Genomic DNA, 23265 nt, shown 5'->3' with positions numbered 1-23265 from the left:
GGCTGAGTACTGAGCCCTCTATGATGCCACCATTGAGGCTTTGTATCTCTGTCAGCTTCCTGAGGAGATACCATCTTTGTCGATAGTCAGAGTGCGATTGCCCTCGTTGGCAATCCTATTTTTTCTAACTGTACCAAGTATGTTGGTGTCCATTTTCATTTTACCAGGGAACAGGTTGAGCTTGGTACCATCGGGCTCTAGTACATTCCTACGGCGGATAACCATGCCGACATGCTTACAAAGTCCGTCAATCGGCCTATTCTTGAGCGTCTTCTTGAGTGGATTGGCATTAGTCCTCTCCTCCACCATCACCTTAGCATCTTGAGAGGGGGACCATCCTCACCGTTTGAATTATTATCATTGTTGTAACGGGCGCATGAGTAAGTGAACCCAGTGAGGGTACTCCTCATGTGAAAACCCATAGCATAGCATTTACCATTTTGCATACCCTTTGCATCGCATTCTGTTTTTTGTGTTTGGGACGCATGTGAATGAAAATCCATACGAGCGTTCATGCATGTGAAAACCTCTTGCATTGTGGCATTGATCCAGTACATCCCAAACACAAAAGACTCTACAAAAGATGAACACATGATCTACACCCGCAACACCCAACCCTATCCAAAGCCAAATACTTCATCATGTTTCTCTTCGCCCAATTACCATCTTCTTCATCTTCTCTCATGGTCTGCTTTTGGCCTGAGAGGGGGTGTGTGACTACCAACCCAAAGGCCTTCAATTAATGGCCTCATTATTTACCTAAAAAGGTTTTTCTCTTGGTAGGTTGGGGTTGACTGATAGGGCCAACCAGCACTATATAAATGTGCTCCAACGCGATCTTCCACAATCAACCAATATTCCATCTAGCCGCACCAACAGCTCGACAACCATAAGCAGATCATATCGATCTTGACCAACGAAACATCAACCAACGTCATTAAGCAGCTGTTGGCTCAGCATATTATTGCAACAGCCACTATCAATGCAAGGCCTCCTGCACATCATACGACAGTAGCAGGTGGCTGAACCTTCATCAACGCATCCATCAGTAGTAGCGTTTTCTGCCCACACTATCCAGCTGGTGCTCTACTCCCTGCGTACTGCAACAGCTCGGCAACCAATACCAACACATCATCTTCATCGCCGGCTCTACCCTTTGCACATGGCAACAACTCGGTGATCAGTGCAGCGCCTTGCTTCATCTTCATCAGCAACATATCTACGTTTTTTCTCAGTTTGCGTTTTGCAGCCTCTACCTCCTCACGCCTTTCCACCGCTGTCCTCGACACGAGTCTTCGTCACCTCAAGCCTCTTGCTTCGATTTTGTCTTTGCTTCTTCACCGGTCTACTACTCACAATCACCTTACATTAGAGGGCCTCTTGTATTGGATTACATTCACCATTATACATACATTCATTCATCCATTTCATGCTGTGTTGATTTGCTCTTATTCTCGCACATCCGGTCCTTTCAATTTGGGTCGTAGTTGACCGATTGACGAAGATGTCTAGATTTATCCCTACCAAGTCATCGGTAAAGAGTCACGAGTTGGCTTAGCTCTTCGTGGAGCAACTGTATAAGCTCTATAGATTGCATGAAGAGATTGCAAGTGACAAGGATTTCAAATTCACTGCACAATTCTGGCAATCGGTTTTTCCCAAAATGGAAACACGTTTGAGCATGTCATCTTTGGATCATCTTGAGTTGGATGGATAGACAGAGAGGACGAACGAGACCATCAGGATATGGTGAGGGTGTATGTCCAAGAGACCGTGTGAGTGGGAAAGGTATCTTCCACATTCAGTTTGCTTATAAGAGTAGTAAGCATGTGGCTATAGGTTTTAGCTCATTTATGCAATCAACAATGGATTTCTTGCAAGATATGTAGGATGTGTCGAACATTGCAAGGGAAAGGGTCAAGAGTGCTCAAGATCATGCTCAATATTACGCTAACCTCGAGAGTTTTACCAGAGGACATGTGAGTGTATCTTAGAAGATTACACAGGCATGGAAAGATGGCAACACAACCTGCATTTAAGAAGCTACACACGTGCAAACAGCTCAGCCATTGCTTAAAAATGCATGGCCAGCTGTTGAGGAATCTTGTGTACAAGCGCGCAGCATTTATACAGGCCTTGTGAGAGACTGGGCAGTTTGTTTTGCAGGCAGAAGTTAAGCTTGATATATCTATTAAGGATCTAATCTTTTACTTGGAAACGATAGAATTTACATGTATGAGTTTAATATGGGATTCCAACCTACAGGGCTAAAATAAGTCTGAACTGCAAAATAATGTGCTTATAAAAATAAATTTGTTTTTTTTTCATAACGCTGCTTGTAGTTTAGGGAAGGGAAATTAGTTTTTTCAGTTTCTGTTTTGATAATGCCTACTCGATTTTGAGCATATAGCTTTCCATGCAGGGGAAGGCACAGCTCAAAGCACACAGAGGAGGAAGAGGACCAGGAGTATTTGAAGGAGGAAGAAGATGCTCTTGGCAGCAACGTTGGAGGTGGTGGTACACGACTTTTAGTGCAACCGTCTTGTGAGTAGTGAAGCTACCTAAGCTCTTTAATGCATATCTTATTTTTATGATTCTGCTTATTCTCCAGCCCCGTCTTCTATTTTGTACTGGCTTTTACAGTTCTAGTGAGGTATTACTGTACTCAGTTCTGTATGCTGCCAATGCCTGCCATGTTCTGAATTGGTACCTCTAGTGTAGCAAGGGGAAGATTTCCTGTATTGTATTTCTCGTATCACGCAAGGGGAAGATTTTCCATCCCTGAGTCGGAATCTAGCTTTTGCATTTTAGTTGAAGATTTTTAAATCATGTGTAAACAACACTCATGATGTGTTCTGTGGATCTATCTATCTGTGTTTTTCTTGTCTGTGGTCTAAGTGCAAGGTTATGCTTTGTGAATTTATGAGAGGATTCTTAAGTGTTAAACTTGTGCTTGGGAATGGATTACATCAAGTGAATATGTGAGGCCCCTTTTATAGTGAAGGGAGTGAGCTGGCCGACTGCTCATAGAGCAGGGTGGCTGCTCACGACTTCTTGAAAAAGGAGAAGTATCTAAAAATACCCAAAAATAGGTAAAGCCGATAAATACATTGAAATGCACAATTCTAACACCCCCTCTGCAGCTCATAGTGTGCAAGGGTCTGAAGAAGATAAGCTGATGAAGATGCAACCATGGACCCTCTAGTATTGTAGATACTGGAATCACCTCAGAGAGAGCACTCGCCAACCTGTTTTCTCGAAACAAAAATGTTACCACGAAGAGCAAGGAACTTTGCTTGGCTTCGAATTCCCACATAAGTGTGCAGTGAACTCCAAGAATAAGATGATGAGCTGTTGGACACACCGCGTCCATAATCCCCAAGAGTGGACTGTGAACACATCACGTTCCAAAAAGCCTTGAACAATGAACTTGGAACAAATCCAGTCCATAATCTTTGCTACACAAAAGATGACCATGTCATGTCAGATTTTTAATGCTTGGAACTCCAACTCACAATTTCCATGCACCAACAAATGGAGCTGCTACTAGTTCTCTCTTCTCTGGCTGGAAGCACATCGGGGAAGCTGCATGTCCCAAGCAGGAAGCGCCTTGGGAGTCTTAGATGTGTTACTGGAAGTAGACTCACCCTTGGTCTTGTCCTACTTCTTGGGCAAACAATCTTTGGACAGATGTCCTCTCTTCCCACATGAGAAGCAACGACTCCGACCTTTTTTTTGAAATGAAGTAAGTGCTTGATTAGAACTGTTAAGAGACACCTTCATCTTTCCCTGAGAAACGAGGATGGACTCTTCTTCCAAGAGAAAGGAGCTAAGGTCATCAAAATCCTGTTGAGTGGTTGTGACCTGGCACTGCAAAGCTCGAGAAACCACATCATACTCCGGAGGAAGCTTGGTGAGGATAAGTGCAGCTAGCTGAGCAGAGGACAAAGCAACACCCATTGCCAATAACTAGTCATGGATAACTTTGGCCTTCATGAGAAAGGACTGCATAGAACTGCCAGCAAGAAGTAACAAACCGTAGAGTTGCCCTTGCAAAGTAATTGCCCTCATTGACGAATCTCGAGCAAAGGGATCCTTCAATTTGGACCATACCTGATGAGTATTGGTAAGAGTTTGTACGGCCGGTGAGACCTCCTTTGTGATGGTCCGCACAAGCATTGAACGTGGCTTTGAATCACAATTCTCCTAGTCTTGTAATTCCGCAAGGAATTCGTCCTCTTGATCCTGGGTCCACCTCCTAGAGTTCTAAGGACGCTCGGGCTTCTTCTCAGTGCCTTGAACAATCTCCCACAAACCCTTGTGGATGAACCAGATCCGCATATTCAGCTTCGAATGGGCATAGTTGGTTCCGTCCAACTTGTCATCCTTGTTCGTACAAGGGGGGAAGCCATATCCACAACAACAAAGTACACAAATCAGCACTCCAAGACTCCACTCAAGCACTCTCCAACGAAGCGAGGCACCAGGACCAATCAGCCCCCTCTCAAATCTGAGAGAGAGAGGCTGGACATCAGCACAATAGTCCTCCAAAACTAACCGAAAACACCCAACCGGAGGGAGGGGAGGCCGGGGAAGAAGTAGAGATGTCGGGGCCGCTTGTCGGGATGCACCACACGCGAGAAAACACCTTCCACTGCAGTCCACGCTGTAAAAACAGAGAAAACAGCTCTTTCACCGTGATCAATGCTGAAAAAACAGCACCAAGAAGCTTGCCAATGATGCTTGGCACGAAGCAGCAGCAACAGGGCAGCCCGGGGAGTGAAACACTGATGAGGAAGAGCACGGGGAGCAGAAAACACAGCTATGTAGAGAAAATGCAGCCATTGTTTGGTTCTCTAGAAAAAATGCAGCAGATGGAAGGAGAAACTGCTGCCTTCAGTAGCCAGAAACGCAGCCAATTGAGGAGGAGATACAGCCACCTTCAGGAGCCAGAAATTGATTCTTGATGTTGCCAGTTTATTTATGCCAATTGGTCAGTGACTCAGTTGGGTGCCCACTTTAACTGGGTCACCCAGATTCTTTAGCTTTAGCTTGTAAACATGTTTTAATGTGTAAATGATGCATGTTTAATATTGTTTTGCAGGGAAGGCAACATATTTTTAACATATTATAAACCTGTATATAAATTTTGAGGCATGCACCCCCCCTTTTAGTATGAAACGTTTTTGAAACTTCTGGAAAATGAATGAAACGTTTATGAAACACGTTTCATGAAACGCCTGGCAACTATGCCTGTAGCCCTTTACTTGCAATCGGACAAGAGAAGCTGTTGTTGATCCACCACTGTGTCCTTGTTGCCTTGCAGACTCTGACAAATCGATCCTCTTGATCTTTGAATGATGATTCTAATGGTTATTAAGGGGGGATGTATGTTACATTTCTATCCCTAAGTTGGGTTAACATGTCTAACTATAGGTTAGGTTAACCAAGGATTGTTTGTTGGAGAGGTTCGTGGTATTTATAAGGCATGGGCTTTTTATGGCTCTTGGTTTATAGGAGGCCTATATAAGTGACTCTTGGGGTCAGTTTGAGAGAGATTTCTTGAGACCTGGACTTGTGGCCCGTGAGATTACTCTGTGTGTACATTGGATGGGGTGTCGTCTGGTAGCATAGTTCCTAGGCGTTTCATAAACGTTTCAGAAACGTTTTATTCATTTTCCAGAAGTTTCAAAAACGTTTCATACAAAAGGGGGAGGTACATGCCTCAAAATTTATATACAGGTTTATAATATGTTAAAAATATGTTGCTTTCCGTGCAAAACAATATTAAACATGCATCATTTACACATTAAAACATGTTACAAGCTAAAACTAAAGAATCTGGGTGACCCAGTTACAGTGGGCACCCAACTGAGTCAATAAACTGGCAACATCAAGAATCAAGATCTGGATTTCATCATCAATAATGGCAACTACTCAATAATGGCACTCAAAGTGATCACAAAAACTTTGAATCCTGAGCTGATACAAAAAAAATAAAGTGAAGTCTGAAATACACAAAGTAAAGCATGCTGAAGCCTGCTAGATGCAATCATGCATGAATGATGAATGCTCGCTTTTGCATGCTTGCTTGAATGCTTGCTCTCTTTAGAGAGGCTTTGGTTGCTGCGGGCAAAGGGGTTCGTGTTGCCGTGGGAGTGGAACTACCAGCACCCCCAAATCTTGCTTGGCTCTATGCATCTTTCTCTGAACCCAACCGTGTTTTCTTTGATGCTTCACATGTATCCTCACTAGTCCCAATATCCTCAAGCACAGGCCCACAACCGCGTCCTACCAGTTGCTGTCTTTTCCATTCTTGTAGCTCGGCTTTGATGTTTGCAAGCTCAAGTTTGCATGCACCAATGCCTTCCCTGGTTAAACTTGTGAACTGGGCCTTAACACAGATTATGGACCTTCCTGAGCAAACCTCGCAAAAATTGCATTTACACTTTTGTGTGCATGAACCACCATATTTAGATATGAGAGTGACATGGGCCCACATGGCATCCTTAGTACAAGGCATCTTGACAAAAGTAGGGTTGGATTGGCGCCCTGGCATGAAAACCCCCAAATTTTAAAATCTATGTGTTTTTTACAAAATCAAAGAAAAAAAGCACAAATCAGCACAACCAACCTGAGAGTTGGCGGGCACGGAACCTTGGAAGTGCGGGAGGAGCTGATTTGTGCAAAGCAGGAGCTCCTTCAATCAATTTCCTAGCCGCCTGTAGACGTTTTTTCAAAAAACGTGCTCTCTGGATAGAAAACGTTGAAAAATGTAGGTTTTCCTAGGCAACATGAAAGAAACGCGTTTCATTTCAATGAAACGTTTCATTTTATTTAGATGGAATGAAACGCATTTCATTGCAACACTGTCTGGTAGTATGTGACGCCAATGCTTTGCATGAGGAGTCATGTCTCGGATGCTACTAACCTCCATTCTTGGGGGTGAGCTTGATTGGTTTGCTTAATTACAAGGTCTATTAGCTTGGGGGCTTTACACCCATCATTTCGTTGTCAAGCTTCATTTTCTCCTCTTCACAGCGAACACAAGGCTCACATATTCATCTTGCATAGTAAGGAGCTTGGTATCTCTGAACAAATCAACAATCTTGTAGAGGGGATGGAGCAATGCATCCATATTATGGATGGGACTACGCATCTAATCTCACCTCCTATCTACAAGTTGCATGATCTCCTCCATCTTGGATAAGCAATTAACACTATGTTACAAGGTTTAAGATGAAAATTCATTGCTAAAGGAAACTTAAAAGCAATGAAGAAGTGCTTGATTTATTGTGTTCGATGCCAAGAGAGTTTAGAAAGGATAATCTGTCCTTGGAGACGGCGGTGTTGGCACATATCTTTGTCTGTATCTTTTAGAAAAGATGGTAGAGAAGTCCCATTGTGGATCTTTCCATGTTTGCGACATGTAGGAGGACAAATAAAGGCTTAAAAACCTTGCATAGGCCATGCACATCTAACCAAAAGTCCTCATCCAACGTCTTTCTCTGGATGTTTCTAGTTGCTTCATTGTTGGCATCGTGCATTAGTCTCCAAGGTGTGTCTGTTAGAATTTGTGCATCTCTGTGTTTTGGGGCTTTACTATTTATCTGGTATTTTATTGGATTCTACTTCTATTTATTTGTCCAGGGTCAGTCGGCTAGCCCTAGAGGCAGTCGGCCAGGTCCCTACTGCACTATATAAGGAGTTCCCCATTATTCACTCATTCATCCACTTCCCTTGCACAGTGTGTTCTGTCCATTGTTGGGGATTACGGGCACAGTGTGTCCAGCTGCTCATCATCTATTCTTGGAGTTCACTGCACACTTGTGTAGGAATTCGTAGCCAAGTAAAGTTCCTTGCTGTTCGTGGTGGCATCTTGTTTCGAGGAAACATGTTGGTGGTGCTTTGTTCGAGGTGATTCCAGTATTCACAGTGCTAAAGGGTCCATGGTTGCATCTTCATCGACTTATCTTCTTCCGACTCTTGTATACTATGAGCTGCAGAGGGGGTGTTAGAATTTGTGCATCTCTGTGTTTTGGGGCTTTACCATTTATCTGGTATTCTACTCCTATTTATTTGTCCAGGGCCAGTCGGCCAATCCTAGAGGCAGTCGGCCAAGTCCCTACTGCACTATATAACGAGTTCCCCATTATTCACTCATTCATCCACTTCCCTTGCACATAGCTCAACACTCAGTTGCTGGCCATTGCCATTGTAAAGCTTTACTACTGTTGTAAAAGGTGATCTTGTCCAACTCTCTCAATCTCCTTTGCACTCTCTCATATGTTAAATGTTTATGCTTCTGTCTATGCTATCTCCTTCAGTGTCAACTATTGTCTGGCAAAGAGGATTATGTGTGTCATACAAACGCTTAAAGACCAAATACATACATGCAAATTTGGTCTTGGTGGGCTGCACACTATCCTTCTGGCTATGTGAGCGAAAGATATCCAGAGTTTGATTCTTCTTACTAAAGAAAGAAGCAATGCGTGTCACATCATCAACAACCGGTCTGATCCAAGGCAACTCCTCGACGAGAAGATCGAAGGAACGAGTTGCACAAGGGGTCCACACACTACCATATCTCCTGAGTCCTATCCTCTTACAGTTGAAGGTGTTATCCATCACTACTTGGGCCACATTTTCAACCCGTACATTCACAATGGCCCAACGAATATGGTTGAAAATGAATTCAGCTGTGATGTGCTCACCAACCTTGTCGGCATTGATTGCACGCAAGAAGTGCTGAGACAAGAGTGACACCAAGATGTTAATATTGTGTCTACGCTTGTCACTCCATCTATATGAAATTATCATTCAATTAGATTTCTTCCAGTCATCCTTCATTGATTGAAGAGCTATCTCAATCTTCTCCTTCTTTTCCTTAAGCATGGTCATTGGTGGTCCTCATCCTATTGTAATCAAGACTTGTCCACCCATCTGAAGTCCCATAGCTATAACTGTAACATGCAGCGGAATTATGCGTAATAAGGGATCTTGTCACACAAAGTCTCGCACCGCCTTCTTTATCATGAATTTCGTGAGTCTTTAGCAATCCATAGTCCATACTATGCATAATGGAGTTGATAGTTATATAGTCTTGTGGGTTGACTACCATGAGTATATAACATGCACGTTCCTAAAAGGTGAATTTGGGCATGTTCTTGGATTCATCTAGGTATATATATTTAAGAGAGGAGAGAGAGAAATAGATATGTATACCGTATTGGGTCCCAAATTACCCACTGAAGGGCCCCCTCCTATTGCTAGGAGTATTTGCTTTATTATCTTTGAAGAGAATGACTGAGGGACTGACTTTGGACTGTAGATAAGCCAAACACAAGATCTTTGAAAGACCAAGAGTTGGGCTGAACTTTACACGGCTTAGAAGCACCAATGATGACCAATCTCAAGCCTATGCACTCTTCCAATGGAATGTAGGAAGGCTGTAAATCTTAGGCTGAGAGATGGGCAGCTTTGGGACTGTTCTACGCTGAGTGTATGTGCTGAATATGAATGAATGCATGTGTTTTACCTTCACTGGAATGGCTGTAGCAAAACGATGAATGGATGAATGCTGAAAACTGTGTATATGCTGAAAACGCTGAGCTCTGAAGTGGCTGAATGCTGAACGGTGCTGCATTTTGCCGATGGAAGGCTGATGGTACAAGCGATGATGCTTCTAGTGTTGTAGGACTGAAACGCTTGCTCCTAACGATGATGAATGATGAGATCTACTTGCTGTAGGCTGAATCGTTGATGAGCCAACTGTTGAATGATGAGATGCAAGCGATGGCTATTTATATGAGCAAGGATTGGTTGGCTGGCTGCAAAAACTGGTCGATGCTACACGACTTGCTAATGGAATAAATAGAATAATGATGTTATTAAATGCTGGAAAAATATAGGAAAAATGCCAAATACTTAGGATAAAATATTTGATGATATCTCAGTAGTCTATATGCATATGGGATGAATGCTATGCAAAATGCAAACATGTCTTGATGGAACTCGCGGTGCCCGGGGGACTAGGGCCTTTCACACACTTGTTGATACCATCAATGCATATTAAAACATTTAAACATGGCCACAACCTTAACACATATTCATCATCACTTTGCATAAAACATAAAGCTGGACAAAACATCTACAAATGTTGAAAATGGAGCTCGCACATGTGACCGTTGACACCGCATAGAGGCTGGAATGGGCCAACCCCCCCTTGGAGTATTTTATTACCCAAGGAGAATAATATCATGTACAAGCTTTAAGGGCCTTACTCTCCCGAACGGGAGATGTTGGATTATCTATATACAAATGCCATAACACAGCCCAACATGAGGCTACCAAGCCGGAACACAGGCTGTAGAAATGCTGAGCCAACAATATAATCCATATACCTCTGTGTGGGTACTGATTCTTTTCCAAAAACCACGGGTCTTCATGCAATAGAGCTGGTACAACAGGTTCAGCTCTCCATTCAGCCGGTACAAGTACAATGGCTAGTACAGTAGGTACATTGATTGGTACAACAGGTACAGTGGTTGGTATAGCCGGTACAAGGGTTGGTACAGTTAGAATAGTGGTTGGGGGAAATTGTATAAATAGGATGAAGTTGGAGGAAATTTTGTCAATTAGATAAAATTGAAAACAAGTTAAAATTATTGGGACAAATTGTGTAAATGAGGGAAATATGTAAAATTGTTCCTACTTGAGAGAGAGAGAGAGAGGGAGAGCTTGCAAGAGTTTTTGGTTGAAGGAGTCAACCACCAGAGGAGCCAAAAAAGTGCGGGGCAATGTATGGGACTTTTTCAAAATGAATAAGACGTTTTTTCAATAAAATTTTTAAATTTGAAAGTCAAAACTAAGAAAGAAACCTGTATTGGGCTCTTTCCATACCCATATGTAACATACGGTCTGGTATAGTACGGATCTGTATGCATACAAAATACAACCTTACTTAAGGCAGGGAGAGCTGGAAATGATATGCAATTATCGTTGTTGGGCTGAGCTGTCATGTGCAGAGTGTGTATCTACCGTGTGCTACACACACGCAAGACTAGCTTCGAGGTTTGGGGAAGCTTGGAGCTAGGCAGGCTGATTGGCGAGCTGAGTTAGGGATAGACTAACGGGCGGGCACCCAAGTATAGACGGGCGGGCGTCCACACTGCAGGCTGATTGGCGAGCTGAGTTAGGGATAGACTAACGGGCGGACACCCAAGTATGGACGGGCGGGCGCTCAAGTGTGGACACTCGATGACCGGCCAAGAGACTATAAAAGGGTGGCCAAGGTTAGTCATTAATCATATAGAGTCTCGCGAGATTTGTGAGAGCTCTATGGTCTGGAGCTTGGATCTAGTGCAAACGTGCACCTGCTTTACGCAGTCAAGGCCGGCAGCAATCTCGGCCCGCGAGGGTAGCTTCGTGGCGGTATGGAACGTCGAGGCCATCGGGTTTACCACCTGAAAGAGCAATAGATCATCGTATTGACTTGATCCCTGGTACTCATCTTGTTAGTATTCCACCTTATAGGATGAGCCAAGCTGAGGAAGATGAGTTGGCTAAACAACTCGAAGATTATTTGAGGATGGGCCAGATCCGTCCAATTGGGGTGCACCTGTGTTGCTTAGGAGAAAGAAGGACAATACCTGGAGAATGTGTATAGATTACAAGAGATTGAACAGGCTGACAATTAAGAACCGTTATCCTCTCCCTAGATCAGATGACCTGATTGACCAGTTAGCAGGAGCGAAATATTTCACGAAGATAGATTTACGTACTGGCTATCACCAGATACGTATTCATGAAAGGCATGTCGAAAGAACCGCCTTTCGGACTAGGTATGGCCATTACGAGTTTCTCGTATTACCTTTTGGGTTAACCAATGCTCCAGCCACTTTCGAGCAAATGATGAACGATCTTTTTCGTGAACATTTGGGGAAATTTGTGGTGGTGTTCTTGGATGATATTTTGATATATAGTCGTACTCTTGAGGATCATGTTAGACACCTCACGATTGTCTTATCTATTTTAAGACAGAATCAACTATATGCTAAATTAAGTAAATGTGAGTTTTTTATGACAGAAATCATTTACTTGGGACACAAGATCACTAGAGATGGATTGAGCATTGACTATGACTGAGTTCAGAAGGTTCTGGATTGGCCTATACCGCGAACAGTGAAACAACTTCGTTCTTTTCTCGGTTTTGTTGTTTTTCTTCGGAAATCTGTGCAGCTGTACTCTCAGCTCACACTACTGATGACCGACTTGTTGAAAGGTCGTGGACGTAAGTCAAATCAGCCTATCACTTGGAATAACGATCTGGATATGGTCTTCAGACTTTTGAAAGATAAAGTCAAGGAAGCACCTATCTTAGCATTACCCGATCCTAGTCGGCCTTATGTTCTTGAAACTGATGCCAGTGACTATGCCATTGGGGCTGCTCTATTTCAAGATGGTAGACCGGTTGCTTTTGAAAGTAAAAAGCTAGACGACACTCAGGCTGAGTTAATGCAAGATTTTGATTTTGAGATCCGTTATCGGAAAGGGTCCATGAATAGTGTTGCAGATGTGCTTAGTCGAATTAGAGAGGTGAATACTTTGTCGTTCACTGAGATTTCTACTGACTTATTTCAGTCATTGAGAGGGCTTTGCAGGACTGATAGTTATTTTGGTCCATTTTGGCAGAAGATCCAGGACGGGAGCTCATTGATTGACCAAGACTCAATGACTGAGCAGTCTACTGTGCAGGAGGCCAATGGATGATTCGGAATGGTTTACTATTCCGTAATGACAAAATTTGTGTACCACAGATCCTGGACATTCGGTCCAAGATTCTTAAGGAGTGTCACGACGCCCCTTGTGCTGGACACCCTGGGATACACAGGACACTATCATTAGTGCAACACACTTTTTATTGGCCAAAGATGAAAGGATATGTAGAAGATTATGTTCTTAAGTGTCAAATTTGTCAAGCAAATAAAGTTGAACGCTTTAGACAGGCTGGGTTGTTACATCCTTTGTAAATCCCAGGTAATAAATGGAAAAGTATTTCCATGGATTTTATTACCGGATTGCCAAGAACACATCAAGGCCACGATTCTATTTGGGTTGTGGTAGATCGCTTGACAAAAATGGCTAGATTTTTCACGACCCGGAAGACTATTACAGCTACGCAATTAGCACGGCAGTTTATCGAGCAATTGTTTAGATTGTACGGGTTACCGCAGGACATAGTCAGTGATAGGGACTCTAAGTTTACAAGTGATTTTTGGAAGCTTGTTTTTGAGAAGTTGGAAACAACTTTGAATTTGAGTTCCTCATATCATCCTCAATCTGATGGCCAGACTGAAAGAGTGAATCAGATTTTGGAGGATATGCTTTGAGCATATGTATCCAAAAGACAGATTTCGTGGGAGGATTATCTTCCTATGTTAGAATTTGCATATAACAGTACTAAGCATACGAGTACAAGATTTAGTCCTTTCATGCTTATGTATGGTTTTCAACCTAGATCACCTGTTACAGTAGGATTCTCAGGACTTCAACATGATGCGGCACGTAATTTTTTGTAAGATATGCAAGAAATGTTACAAGTTGCGAAGGAATCTATTAGAAGCGCCCAAGACCGAGACAGATTTTATTCTTATAGACATTGTTCACCCAGAGAGTTCTCTGAAGGAACGATGGTGTATTTGCGAGTTCCGAAAGATTCCGAGACTTTACGGACAGGTTGATCTCCGAAATTATCCCCTAGATACTGTGGACCATTTCGTATTACACGAAGGATTGGTTCAGTGGCATATGAATTGGATTTGCCTTCTCATGTGAAAGTTCATCTCGTATTTCATGTCAGTAGACTTAAGGAAGTACTGGGTGGAACAGACCAGTTAGTTACTCCTCAAGAAATCATAGATGTCGAGGACATGACATTTGTTCCGCACGAACCTGAAAAGATTCTTGGATTTCGTGAAAGAAATTGCGTAATACGCTTATCACGGAATACAAGATCAAGTGGAAGGATCGTGTTGAGGAGAGGACGCTACATGGGAGACATTGACTACTCTTCAGAGAGATTACCCTGGCTTTTTAGTGAGCTCAGGACTGAGCTCTTAGAGGAAGGGGAGTATGTCATGTGCACAGTGTGTATCTACCGTATGCTACACGCACGCAAGACTAGCTTCGAGGTTTGGGGAAGCTTGGAGCTAGGCAAGCTGATTGGCGAGCTGAGTTAGGGATAGATTAACGGGCGGGCACCCAAGTATGGACGGGCGGGCGTCCAAGTGTGGACGCTCGATGACCGGCCAAGAGACTATAAAAGGGTGGCCAAGGTTAGTTATTCATCATATAGAGTCTCGCGAGATTTGTGAGAGCTCTATGGTCTGGAGCCTGGATCTAGTGCAGATGTGCACCTGCTTTACGCAGCCGAGACCGGCAACAGTCTCGAGGCCCGCGAGGGTAGCTTCGTGGCGGTATGGGACGTCTCGAGGTAGAGATTGGTCGGTATGTCAACCTAGTTAGCTCAGCTCGTGGCTCGGTGGGGACAGCCAAGACTGTGGGCTTGCCCATGGCTGTCATGGTTGGGAGGTGAGTCAGGCCTGCACCCCCCTTCTTGTTTGTTTGGTTTGTTTGCAGGTTTCGAGTCTTGTACCAGGAGCGTTCTACGAGGAGATCCTATGGGGTTTTGACATGAGCACTGGCATCTAATAACTGCGTTGAGCAGAGAGCAGTAGAAACACCTTTTGGTTACATTTTGTATCGAGGAAACATTTAGTTGTATTTCTTTTCATTGTACATAAAACAATGAGTAGAGTAGGATACTTATGTGTTGAGGTCTTCCTTTGTTCATTCCATCTCTATTCACACTTGCATTGCACCAGCAGTCTTACAAGTTGTATACTTTGGATTAAAGCTTGCACAATTCACTTGTTCACACAGGTAATTAAGTGGCAAGAAGACATGATATATTTTATCCTCTTGGTTGTGAGTAAAATTGGCCATATTAAACATCATTAGGACTGAATCTTGAAAATGCAGACTTTTCTTTTGGAAGTGATGATATTTTGTCCCACTTCACAGGCATCCAAGGAAAGATGAGGGACTATCAGCTTGCTGGTTTGAACTGGATGATCAAACTTTATGAGAATGGCATCAACGGTATTCTTGCTGATGAAATGGTATTGGATGAGCTTTCAGCATACTCCCCCCCTGCTTCCTGTTTTTTAAATGGAGTTTGCTCGTTTTGACTTGATAAGTCAACATGCAGGCTAACAGTGTGCCCATGAGTTTGCAGGGTCTTGGCAAAACATTACAAACTATCTCCTTGCTGGGCTATTTGCATGAATTTCGTGGTATTACAGGCCCTCATATGGTGGTTACACCGAAGTCCACACTGGGCAATTGGATGAATGAGATTCGCAGATTTTGTCCTGTTCTTAGAGCCGTAAAATTTCATGGGAATCAACAGGAACGGGTAAGATGTTTCCATTAACTTTGGTAGAATTTGACGTGTGGATTTTTTAAAATCTTACTGTTGTATTGTTGTACTGTTGCATTTTCTTTTGAGCCTCGCAATGCAACTCCTTGGTGGAAAAGATTGATAAAGTTACACAATGCGGAAGCAAAACATAGGAGAGAGGGAGAGCAAAGGAGACAGAGAGCCATTAGACAATGAAGATGCAACCATGGACAGTCTGGTATTGCGCAGTACTGGATACACCTCGAAAAGAGCACCTCCTCGAAACAAAATGCCACCCTGAACAGCAAAGAACTTTGCTGGGCTCCGAATTTCCACACAAGTGTGCAGTGAACTCCAAGAATAAAATGATGAGCTGGTGGACACACCGCTTCCATTATCCCCAATAGTGGACTATGAACACACCACGTCCTCAAAAACCTCAAACAATGAACTTAGAACACATCCAGTCCATAATCTTTGCTACACCATGCAATAGACGTGGAACACATCCAGACCATAGCTCCAAAATGAACTTGTCTCGCCATATATTTTTAATGCTTGGAACTCCGACTCATGGTTCCCATGCACCAAAAATGGAGCTACTAACAGCCTCCTCTCCCACCCACAAGCCTCCTCTGGCTGGAAGCACATGGGGGAGAACTATCTCTATAACTATAGAAGTTGACCATCCAGGTCCTCCTTGGCTTTTGCAGCCTTGGGAACACTAGAAGTATCAGAGTCATCATCTTGTATATAATCATTGCCCGACACCGTCCTGTCTGTTGCATTGTAGCAAGTGCCTGATCTTGTCCACTAGGAGGGAACCTTACCTGCTCTTGAGAAACAAGGATAGATGCCTCCTCCAAGAGGGAATCCATATCCACGGCAATAGCACACCTCTGCAAACAAGCCTTTGTGCCACTGATGATTTGAACACTCCACAACCAATCTCCAACACTTCTCCAATGGAACGAGGTACGAGGAACAAGCAGCCCCCTCTCAAATCTGAGAGAGAAGATGCCACAAGTCTATGGCGCTCCACACGCGAAGAAGAGGACCACCAACTGCTATCTAGGGCTCTGCTCCAAATGCCAACACTGCGAAAGCACAGGACCGACAGCCCCCTCAAGTGAAGGCTAGGCTGAATTCAGCACACGGGAAGAAACACCTCCACTGCTACCAGGGCTGAAAATGCAGCCCACGCACCATCAACGGATGATGGAGAAGATAGCATAGGAGACAAAGAGCTGCTGCAACCACAAAAACGCAGCCACCAAAGCTGAAGCACAGCACCCTAGAAGAAAAAACGCAGCCACCAATGTGAAAAACGCAGCCTTTAGGATGAAAATGCAGCAACCAGAGGAAATCGCGGCCACTAAGTGGTGAGGAAAGCTACCTAGAAAATTGCACAAAACGCAGTCTTCTGCTGTATATGTAGCAAAAAACGTACGTCGTCTTCTGCTCCCCAAAAAAAAAAAAACGCTGAACCTCTTACAGTAAAGAACTTACCACCGTTGCCTTGAAGTGCCGGTGACCTAAGCGATTATACCATGATAAAGCTGCACAATGTGGAAGCAAAACATAGGAGAGAGGGAGAGCACAGGAGAGACAGAGACATCAGACAATGAACATCATGTTATTTAGCAAGAGGCTTTTACAATGGCAATATCAGCTAACAAATGGTGTAGAACATGTGCCTTTCAAATAGGTTAGATGATAAAAAGTGAATATGGGAGGGCCCCTTTTATAGTGATGCAAGGGAGCTGGCCGACTGCCCACGACCAACTAAAAAAGAGATAAATAGATAAAACCTCATAAATAGGCAATACCCCAAATACACTGAGATGCACAATTTCTAACAAAGATTCGTGCCTAAATTTGATTTATATAGGCCATTAGAACACGTTTTTGCCTTAGTTATGGAAAGGTAGTGTACATAAGTTCTAATTTGAGTTAGCTTGAAGCCACTTTGGGGTTATAGGCAGTAGGAGCTCCAATATTTATGGGGCTGTAAAGTTTCTTGGAAGTCTTAACCAGATAGTTGTTTTTCTTTAGGTCTAGAGACATAGTTTACTCCCCTCCCCTCTCCCCCTCCCCCCTTTTTTTTGCAAGTGGGTGCTTCCATCATACTGTTTTCAGTCTTGCTTACAGAACTTGAAGGTGCTCTCTCTCTCTCTCTCTCACACACACACACACACACACACACACACACACACACACTTTTTTTTTTAGTGAAACCACTGATTTTAATTAACTTAATGTAGAACCGCTACCCCCCACACACACTTTTTTTGTTTGGGTAATATCCAGTGCAGTATATTTATATGCTCATAAATTTACATGATGGGAGGTCTCCGAAATGGAGAGTATCCCAAAGATCAGAAACATAAAAAGAAAAGCTCTATGCAAGAAGCATCCATATCACCCTCATGGGAGGCATCATATAAGGATTGCCGCAATGAGGCTCGGAAAGATTCATATGACTTGTGAATCTGCCGACCCAAGTATGCCAAATTATGCTCACTCCAGATTGTCCAAAGAGCCCAATATCTCACCCAAGAGAGAAATAGTGAGTATTGAGACAAAGACCTCATAAATCTGCCAAAGAGCCAGAAATGTTTCCCAAATCTGTGACTCGGGAAACGGAGCCGAAGATAATCTGAAATTCTTCTGAGGAGGATCCTAGAACACGGGCAGTGCCAAAGCAAATGAAGAATAGTGTCTGAAGGAGCCTGACATCTTAAACATGTGGATGGTGCAATGCGACGTTTAGCAAGTGTGACCCCCACTGACAATGTGCCTGTCATACATCTCCAAAGAAAAAGTCTTTGTTTCAATGGCATTTTACACTTCCATAACATCCCGAGATTCTTCCGCCACCATGAGAGGGGCTTCCTTATATGCCACAGAGAATTAGCATGTTGCTGAATTCATGGAGCAGGCTGAAGAAACCTGTAAGCTTTGATGGAGGTTAAGGCGGGAAGAGGAACAGGATGAGTGCATGTAGCAGAGGGTTGCAATTGCCAATCCGTAAGCCTGTCTGTGTCAGCCACAGGAGGAACATGTAGAAAAGGATGTAATAAATCAGCAATTTTCTTCCATATAGACCTATGATGCATTCCCAATGCATAGGAAGCAGTGGCCTGAGGAAAAGATAAGACATAGCCCTGATCATCTACCACATCATGTATGTATCTAATTCCCAATTTCATGAGATTGTATGCCCGAACAGGTTCGTGTAAAGCGAGTGGAATGTCAAAGATGGCACTCCAATGAATACTTTCTTTCCTCATTGAGTTTGTCCCCGAGCAATTATCAGGAGCCCATTTGACCTTAGAAAGTACTTGTTTCTAGTCAAGTATCAGAGCAGTGGAGAAAGGACAGCCAGGTATCTTCCCTACAAATCTCCCAATGACAACCTCCCAATGATCAGTAATCCAATGACCATAAGCACAAGTCCTCATGTTGACACACATGGATGCTAGCATACAAGTCCATGGCTGTTGTTGGTGGAAAAAAGTATGCAGCATAGTCGCCTTCCTTGCAAGTACATGATATCTTATATTGAGGACATTAAGTCCACCATGCATCCTAGGAGAGCACACCATTTCCATCTTCATCAGTCTCAATGCTTTCACAGCAGTTTTTGTCCTCCATAACATCTCCATAGCTTGAGACATAAAGGTTGAAATATCCCTGGAGGACCAATGCAACAAAGGCAAATAGAACTGGACATAGGACATTACAATGGACTGTACTATTCTGAGCCTGACATGAAGAGGCTAAGTAGAAATCTTCCAGTATTCCAGTTTATGTTGAAGTCTTTGGAAGATCCATTTTAGCTGCTGCTTCCTGGTGATATGCCATCCTATGGGATATCCCAAATGTCTGACTACATCTTTGGAATGCACCACCTGACCCGGCCAAAGAATAGAATGCCAATCACATTGTTTCATGGGAAGTAATTTAGATTTGTCAAAATTGACATGCAATCCCGCTGCCAAGCCATACAATGAAAGAGTGGTCATAAGCATTTGAACTTCCCGGGAAGAATTCTGTGGCATAAAGAAGGAATCATCAGCATATGCTTGTGCCGAAAACGATGCAGCTCCAGGGATTTTAAGACCAGTCATCTGTCCTGTGTTTGTAAGATGATCAAGATACATTAAAAGGGGATGGGTCGCAATGGCATATAAGAGAGCACTAAGAGGACAGCCCTGTCTAACTGATCGACCCAATGTCCATGACCGAGACAGATGACCCCCAAGAATGCAGTGAGAAGTAGAGCCAGAATAAAGCCAGTAAACTGCATTTGCCATCTTGGGACCAAAGCCCAACTTGGTCATGATTTGAGAGAGAAAATCCCATTGAACAGTGTCAAATGCCTTAGCAATATCCACCTGCAATATAAGCACATCGTGATGCGAATACTTAGCATATTCAATTGCAGTCAAGGCATTGGATATATTGTCATGGATTTGTCTTCGCGGCACAAACCCATACTGATGAGGATGAAGTTCCGCATCCAGTATCCTTTGAAGCCTATGCACAATCATTTTGGTAATGAGTTTGTAAACTACAGGCATCAAAGTAATAGGCCTCCAATCTGACATATGGTCACACAGATGTTTTTTGGGCACAAGTTTGACTATGCCATGCTTCCAAGAGTGCGGCAACTGATTTTCTTGCCAGGCAACATTGATCATTTGCAAGAGGACTTCTTTCAAATCATCCCAAAAAGAAATATAAAATTCCACCGTAAGGCCATCCCAGCCAGGGGACTTGTATTTGCTGAGGTGGAACAATGCATTATCAAGTTCTGTGTCAGTAAAAGGTCTCTCCAAGGTAAGAGCTTCATCCATTTCCACTATTCCAGAAACATATTGGAGAAATTCAGTCCTAGCCTCAGTCATTTGATTTGATGGGGAACCAGGAGCGGAGAATAATTTCTGGAAATAATTCTGGCATTCATCTTGGAGATCAGAGAAAGAGTGCGTCCAAGAGCCATCTAGCTTCCTTACCCTTAGGCATGAGTTTTTCTTTCGAGTAGCATGCCCCCCCCCCCCCCACACACACACACTACAAGTTGGTGGTCCCTCCTTCAATTCCGTCTCTTTCTATTCTTATTGACTTATTTCAGAAAACAAAATAGCAAGCCTGGGCTGATGTGAATATTTTCTTGTTTTCAATTGAGTTACAATTGTGGATTGTGTGGAAGTACTTGACTTTGTAATTTACATTTCTTTAGCGTTTGGTAGTTACTGATGTAATGGTCTTGGCCATTCATTACTCTGGGCTTTTGTTGATGGAAAATAGTGCTATTTCTTTTCTGATATGATAGCTTTTCATTCAACTGTCAAGGATTCTAGCGTATTAGACTCTAGCGTATAGAGTTAGTTTGTGTGCTCTACAAACATGGTGTGCTTTATGAGAGGGTGAAAAGCAGAGTTTCAATGACAAACAACACTACAGGTGATGCTGGATGAGTTTTAAATCTGGATGATGCTATGCTATGAGACTCTCAAAGGGCAATTAGGCAGCACAAGTTGTGTAGTGTTTTAGAGCTTTGACAATAAGCAACTGTGAAAGTGGGGTTTGATGGTTTGTATGATGCTTGGATTTTCCCCATGGATTATATCAGATTCTCAGCTATGATAAGTCATTGAGACAGGCTTTGTAATTATATTTCAATGTTTTGCTCTCAACTGGGTCTGATAGACGAGAGTTTGTAAATGAACTTCAACACCAAGTCTTCACGTCTGTAATTCATTAGCAGTTTTATAGATTCTTTTCCAACCTCTCTATGGGTGCAGACTTTTCAAAAAGACAACCTTTTAGTACCTGGAAAGTTTGATATCTGTGTTACAAGTTATGAAATGGCCATCAAAGAGAAGGGCGCTCTGAAGAAGTTCAGCTGGAGGTACATCATTATTGATGAGGCACACCGGATAAAGAATGAAAACTCATTGCTTTCCAAAACTATGCGTATCTTCTCGACGAATTATCGGATGCTCATAACTGGAACTCCTTTGCAGGTTTTCGATGGCTGTCCTACACGTTTGTGGTTTGATTGGTGTGGTTAATGCTTATTCATCAAATTAATAATATGCTGTTTTCCATTTTTTCATTCCTTTGTCAGAATAATTTGCACGAACTCTGGGCACTTTTGAACTTCTTGTTGCCTGAGATCTTTAGTTCTGCTGAAACCTTTGATGAATGGTTTCAAATAACGGGTGAAAATGACCAACATGAAGTTGTCCAGCAGCTTCATAAGGTTACAGTCCTGCTTTACCTGGATTTCTTTAACAGCAATCAATCCTTAATCTGGCCTTTCCATTGGATTTTCTTGGGTTCTGCAGCCAACCAATCCTTATTGGTTTATCGCAGGTTCTGCGGCCATTTCTTCTACGAAGGCTGAAGTCCGATGTTGAAAGGGGGCTACCTCCTAAGAAGGAAACAATTTTAAAGGTGGGGATGTCGCAAATGCAAAAACATTATTATCGAGCTCTGCTTCAGAAAGACTTAGATGCTATTAATACTGGTGGAGAACGGAAAAGACTGCTGAACATAGCCATGCAATTACGCAAATGCTGTAATCATCCTTACCTGTTTCAAGGTGCTGAGCCTGGCCCCCCATACACAACTGGGGATCATCTTATTGAAAATGCAGGTTTGAAGGATTCTGGCTTCTTTTTGCTTGAGTAAACTGTATTTATAGACTGTATAGTGAGCCCTCACATGAAGGCTAGAGTGCTTGAGAGATTCTTCTTGATTGTCCTTTTTCCTGTACTAAGAGGTAGAGCTTCTTTGCAGGGAAGATGGTTCTGCTAGACAAACTTTTACCCAAGTTGAAAGAACGTGATTCACGGGTTCTAATCTTCTCACAGGTATTCTTGTGACACTATCTGTATGTTTCTCACTAGCAAGCTCCAAGGCTGGCTTTTCTCCAGTTCATTCTAAGATGTTATTTTGTTGAAATAGATGACAAGACTGCTGGATATTTTGGAGGATTATTGTGTCTATCGTGGATACCTATATTGCCGTATTGATGGGGACACTGGTGGTGATGAAAGGGAGAGTTTTATCGAAGCTTTCAATAAGCCAGGAAGTGACAAGTTTATCTTCCTGCTCTCGACAAGAGCTGGAGGTTTGGGAATCAATTTGGCAACTGCGGATATTGTTATTCTTTATGACAGTGATTGGTAAGGGCATGCTTATCTCTGTAAAAGCAAGTCTCCAAGATGGGACTGTATCTTTGAAGTTGAACATTACTCTCTTGTATGACATTACCTGAATTCCCTTTTCTTCTACAGGAATCCTCAGGTGGATTTGCAAGCGCAGGATCGGGCTCATCGTATTGGACAGAAGAAAGAAGTTCAAGTGTTCCGTTTTTGTACAGAGGTATGTATATGTGGATGAAAGAACTTAACTAACTTGGTGTAAGTTTGACATTAGCACGTTCTGATGAAAAATTGGGCCACAGTTGACTATTGAAGAGAAAGTTATCGAGCGTGCATACAAGAAGCTTGCCTTGGATGCACTAGTAATTCAACAAGGTCGACTTGCTGAACAGAAAGGTATGTCTCTTTTGACCAGCTATAATTGTGTGCGTAAATTTTCAAGCAACTCATTTGGTTTTGAGGCATACATACGTGCAGCATACCAGACTGTTTTTCAGAATAATGTAGTTGACAGATGGTGCAAATTCTCTGCAGCTTCACATGTTTTATACAACATTAAAAACGTGCAGCTTACCCTCGCACAAACCAAGGCTTGCAAGCGACAAAAGTATGCCAGCCCAC

The 23265-nt window shown here is 42.9% G+C and overlaps 1 protein-coding gene across 2 annotated transcripts in view; it reads left to right on the top strand.

Moving 5' to 3' along the window:
- Positions 1-23265, top strand: part of LOC147605666 (putative chromatin-remodeling complex ATPase chain) — a 29957-nt gene that overhangs the window by 2582 nt on the left and 4110 nt on the right. For both annotated transcript variants that reach the window (XM_086793441.1, XM_086793442.1), the window contains exons 6-15: positions 2423-2544; positions 15085-15182; positions 15299-15478; positions 21277-21498; positions 21603-21737; positions 21851-22133; positions 22277-22350; positions 22445-22665; positions 22777-22864; positions 22947-23040. In XM_086793441.1, the coding sequence (XP_086649567.1) occupies positions 2423-2544; positions 15085-15182; positions 15299-15478; positions 21277-21498; positions 21603-21737; positions 21851-22133; positions 22277-22350; positions 22445-22665; positions 22777-22864; positions 22947-23040 (1517 nt within the window). The remainder of the gene's footprint in view (positions 1-2422; positions 2545-15084; positions 15183-15298; positions 15479-21276; positions 21499-21602; positions 21738-21850; positions 22134-22276; positions 22351-22444; positions 22666-22776; positions 22865-22946; positions 23041-23265) is intronic.

This window comes from Cibotium barometz, chromosome 59, assembly GCF_041138505.1.
Source record: "Cibotium barometz isolate CiBa-2024 chromosome 59, ASM4113850v1, whole genome shotgun sequence".
NCBI classification, from domain to species: domain Eukaryota; kingdom Viridiplantae; phylum Streptophyta; class Polypodiopsida; order Cyatheales; family Cibotiaceae; genus Cibotium; species Cibotium barometz.
The sequence above is the reverse complement of the archived record's forward strand: the minus strand, read 5'-3'. Positions and strand labels throughout refer to the sequence as shown.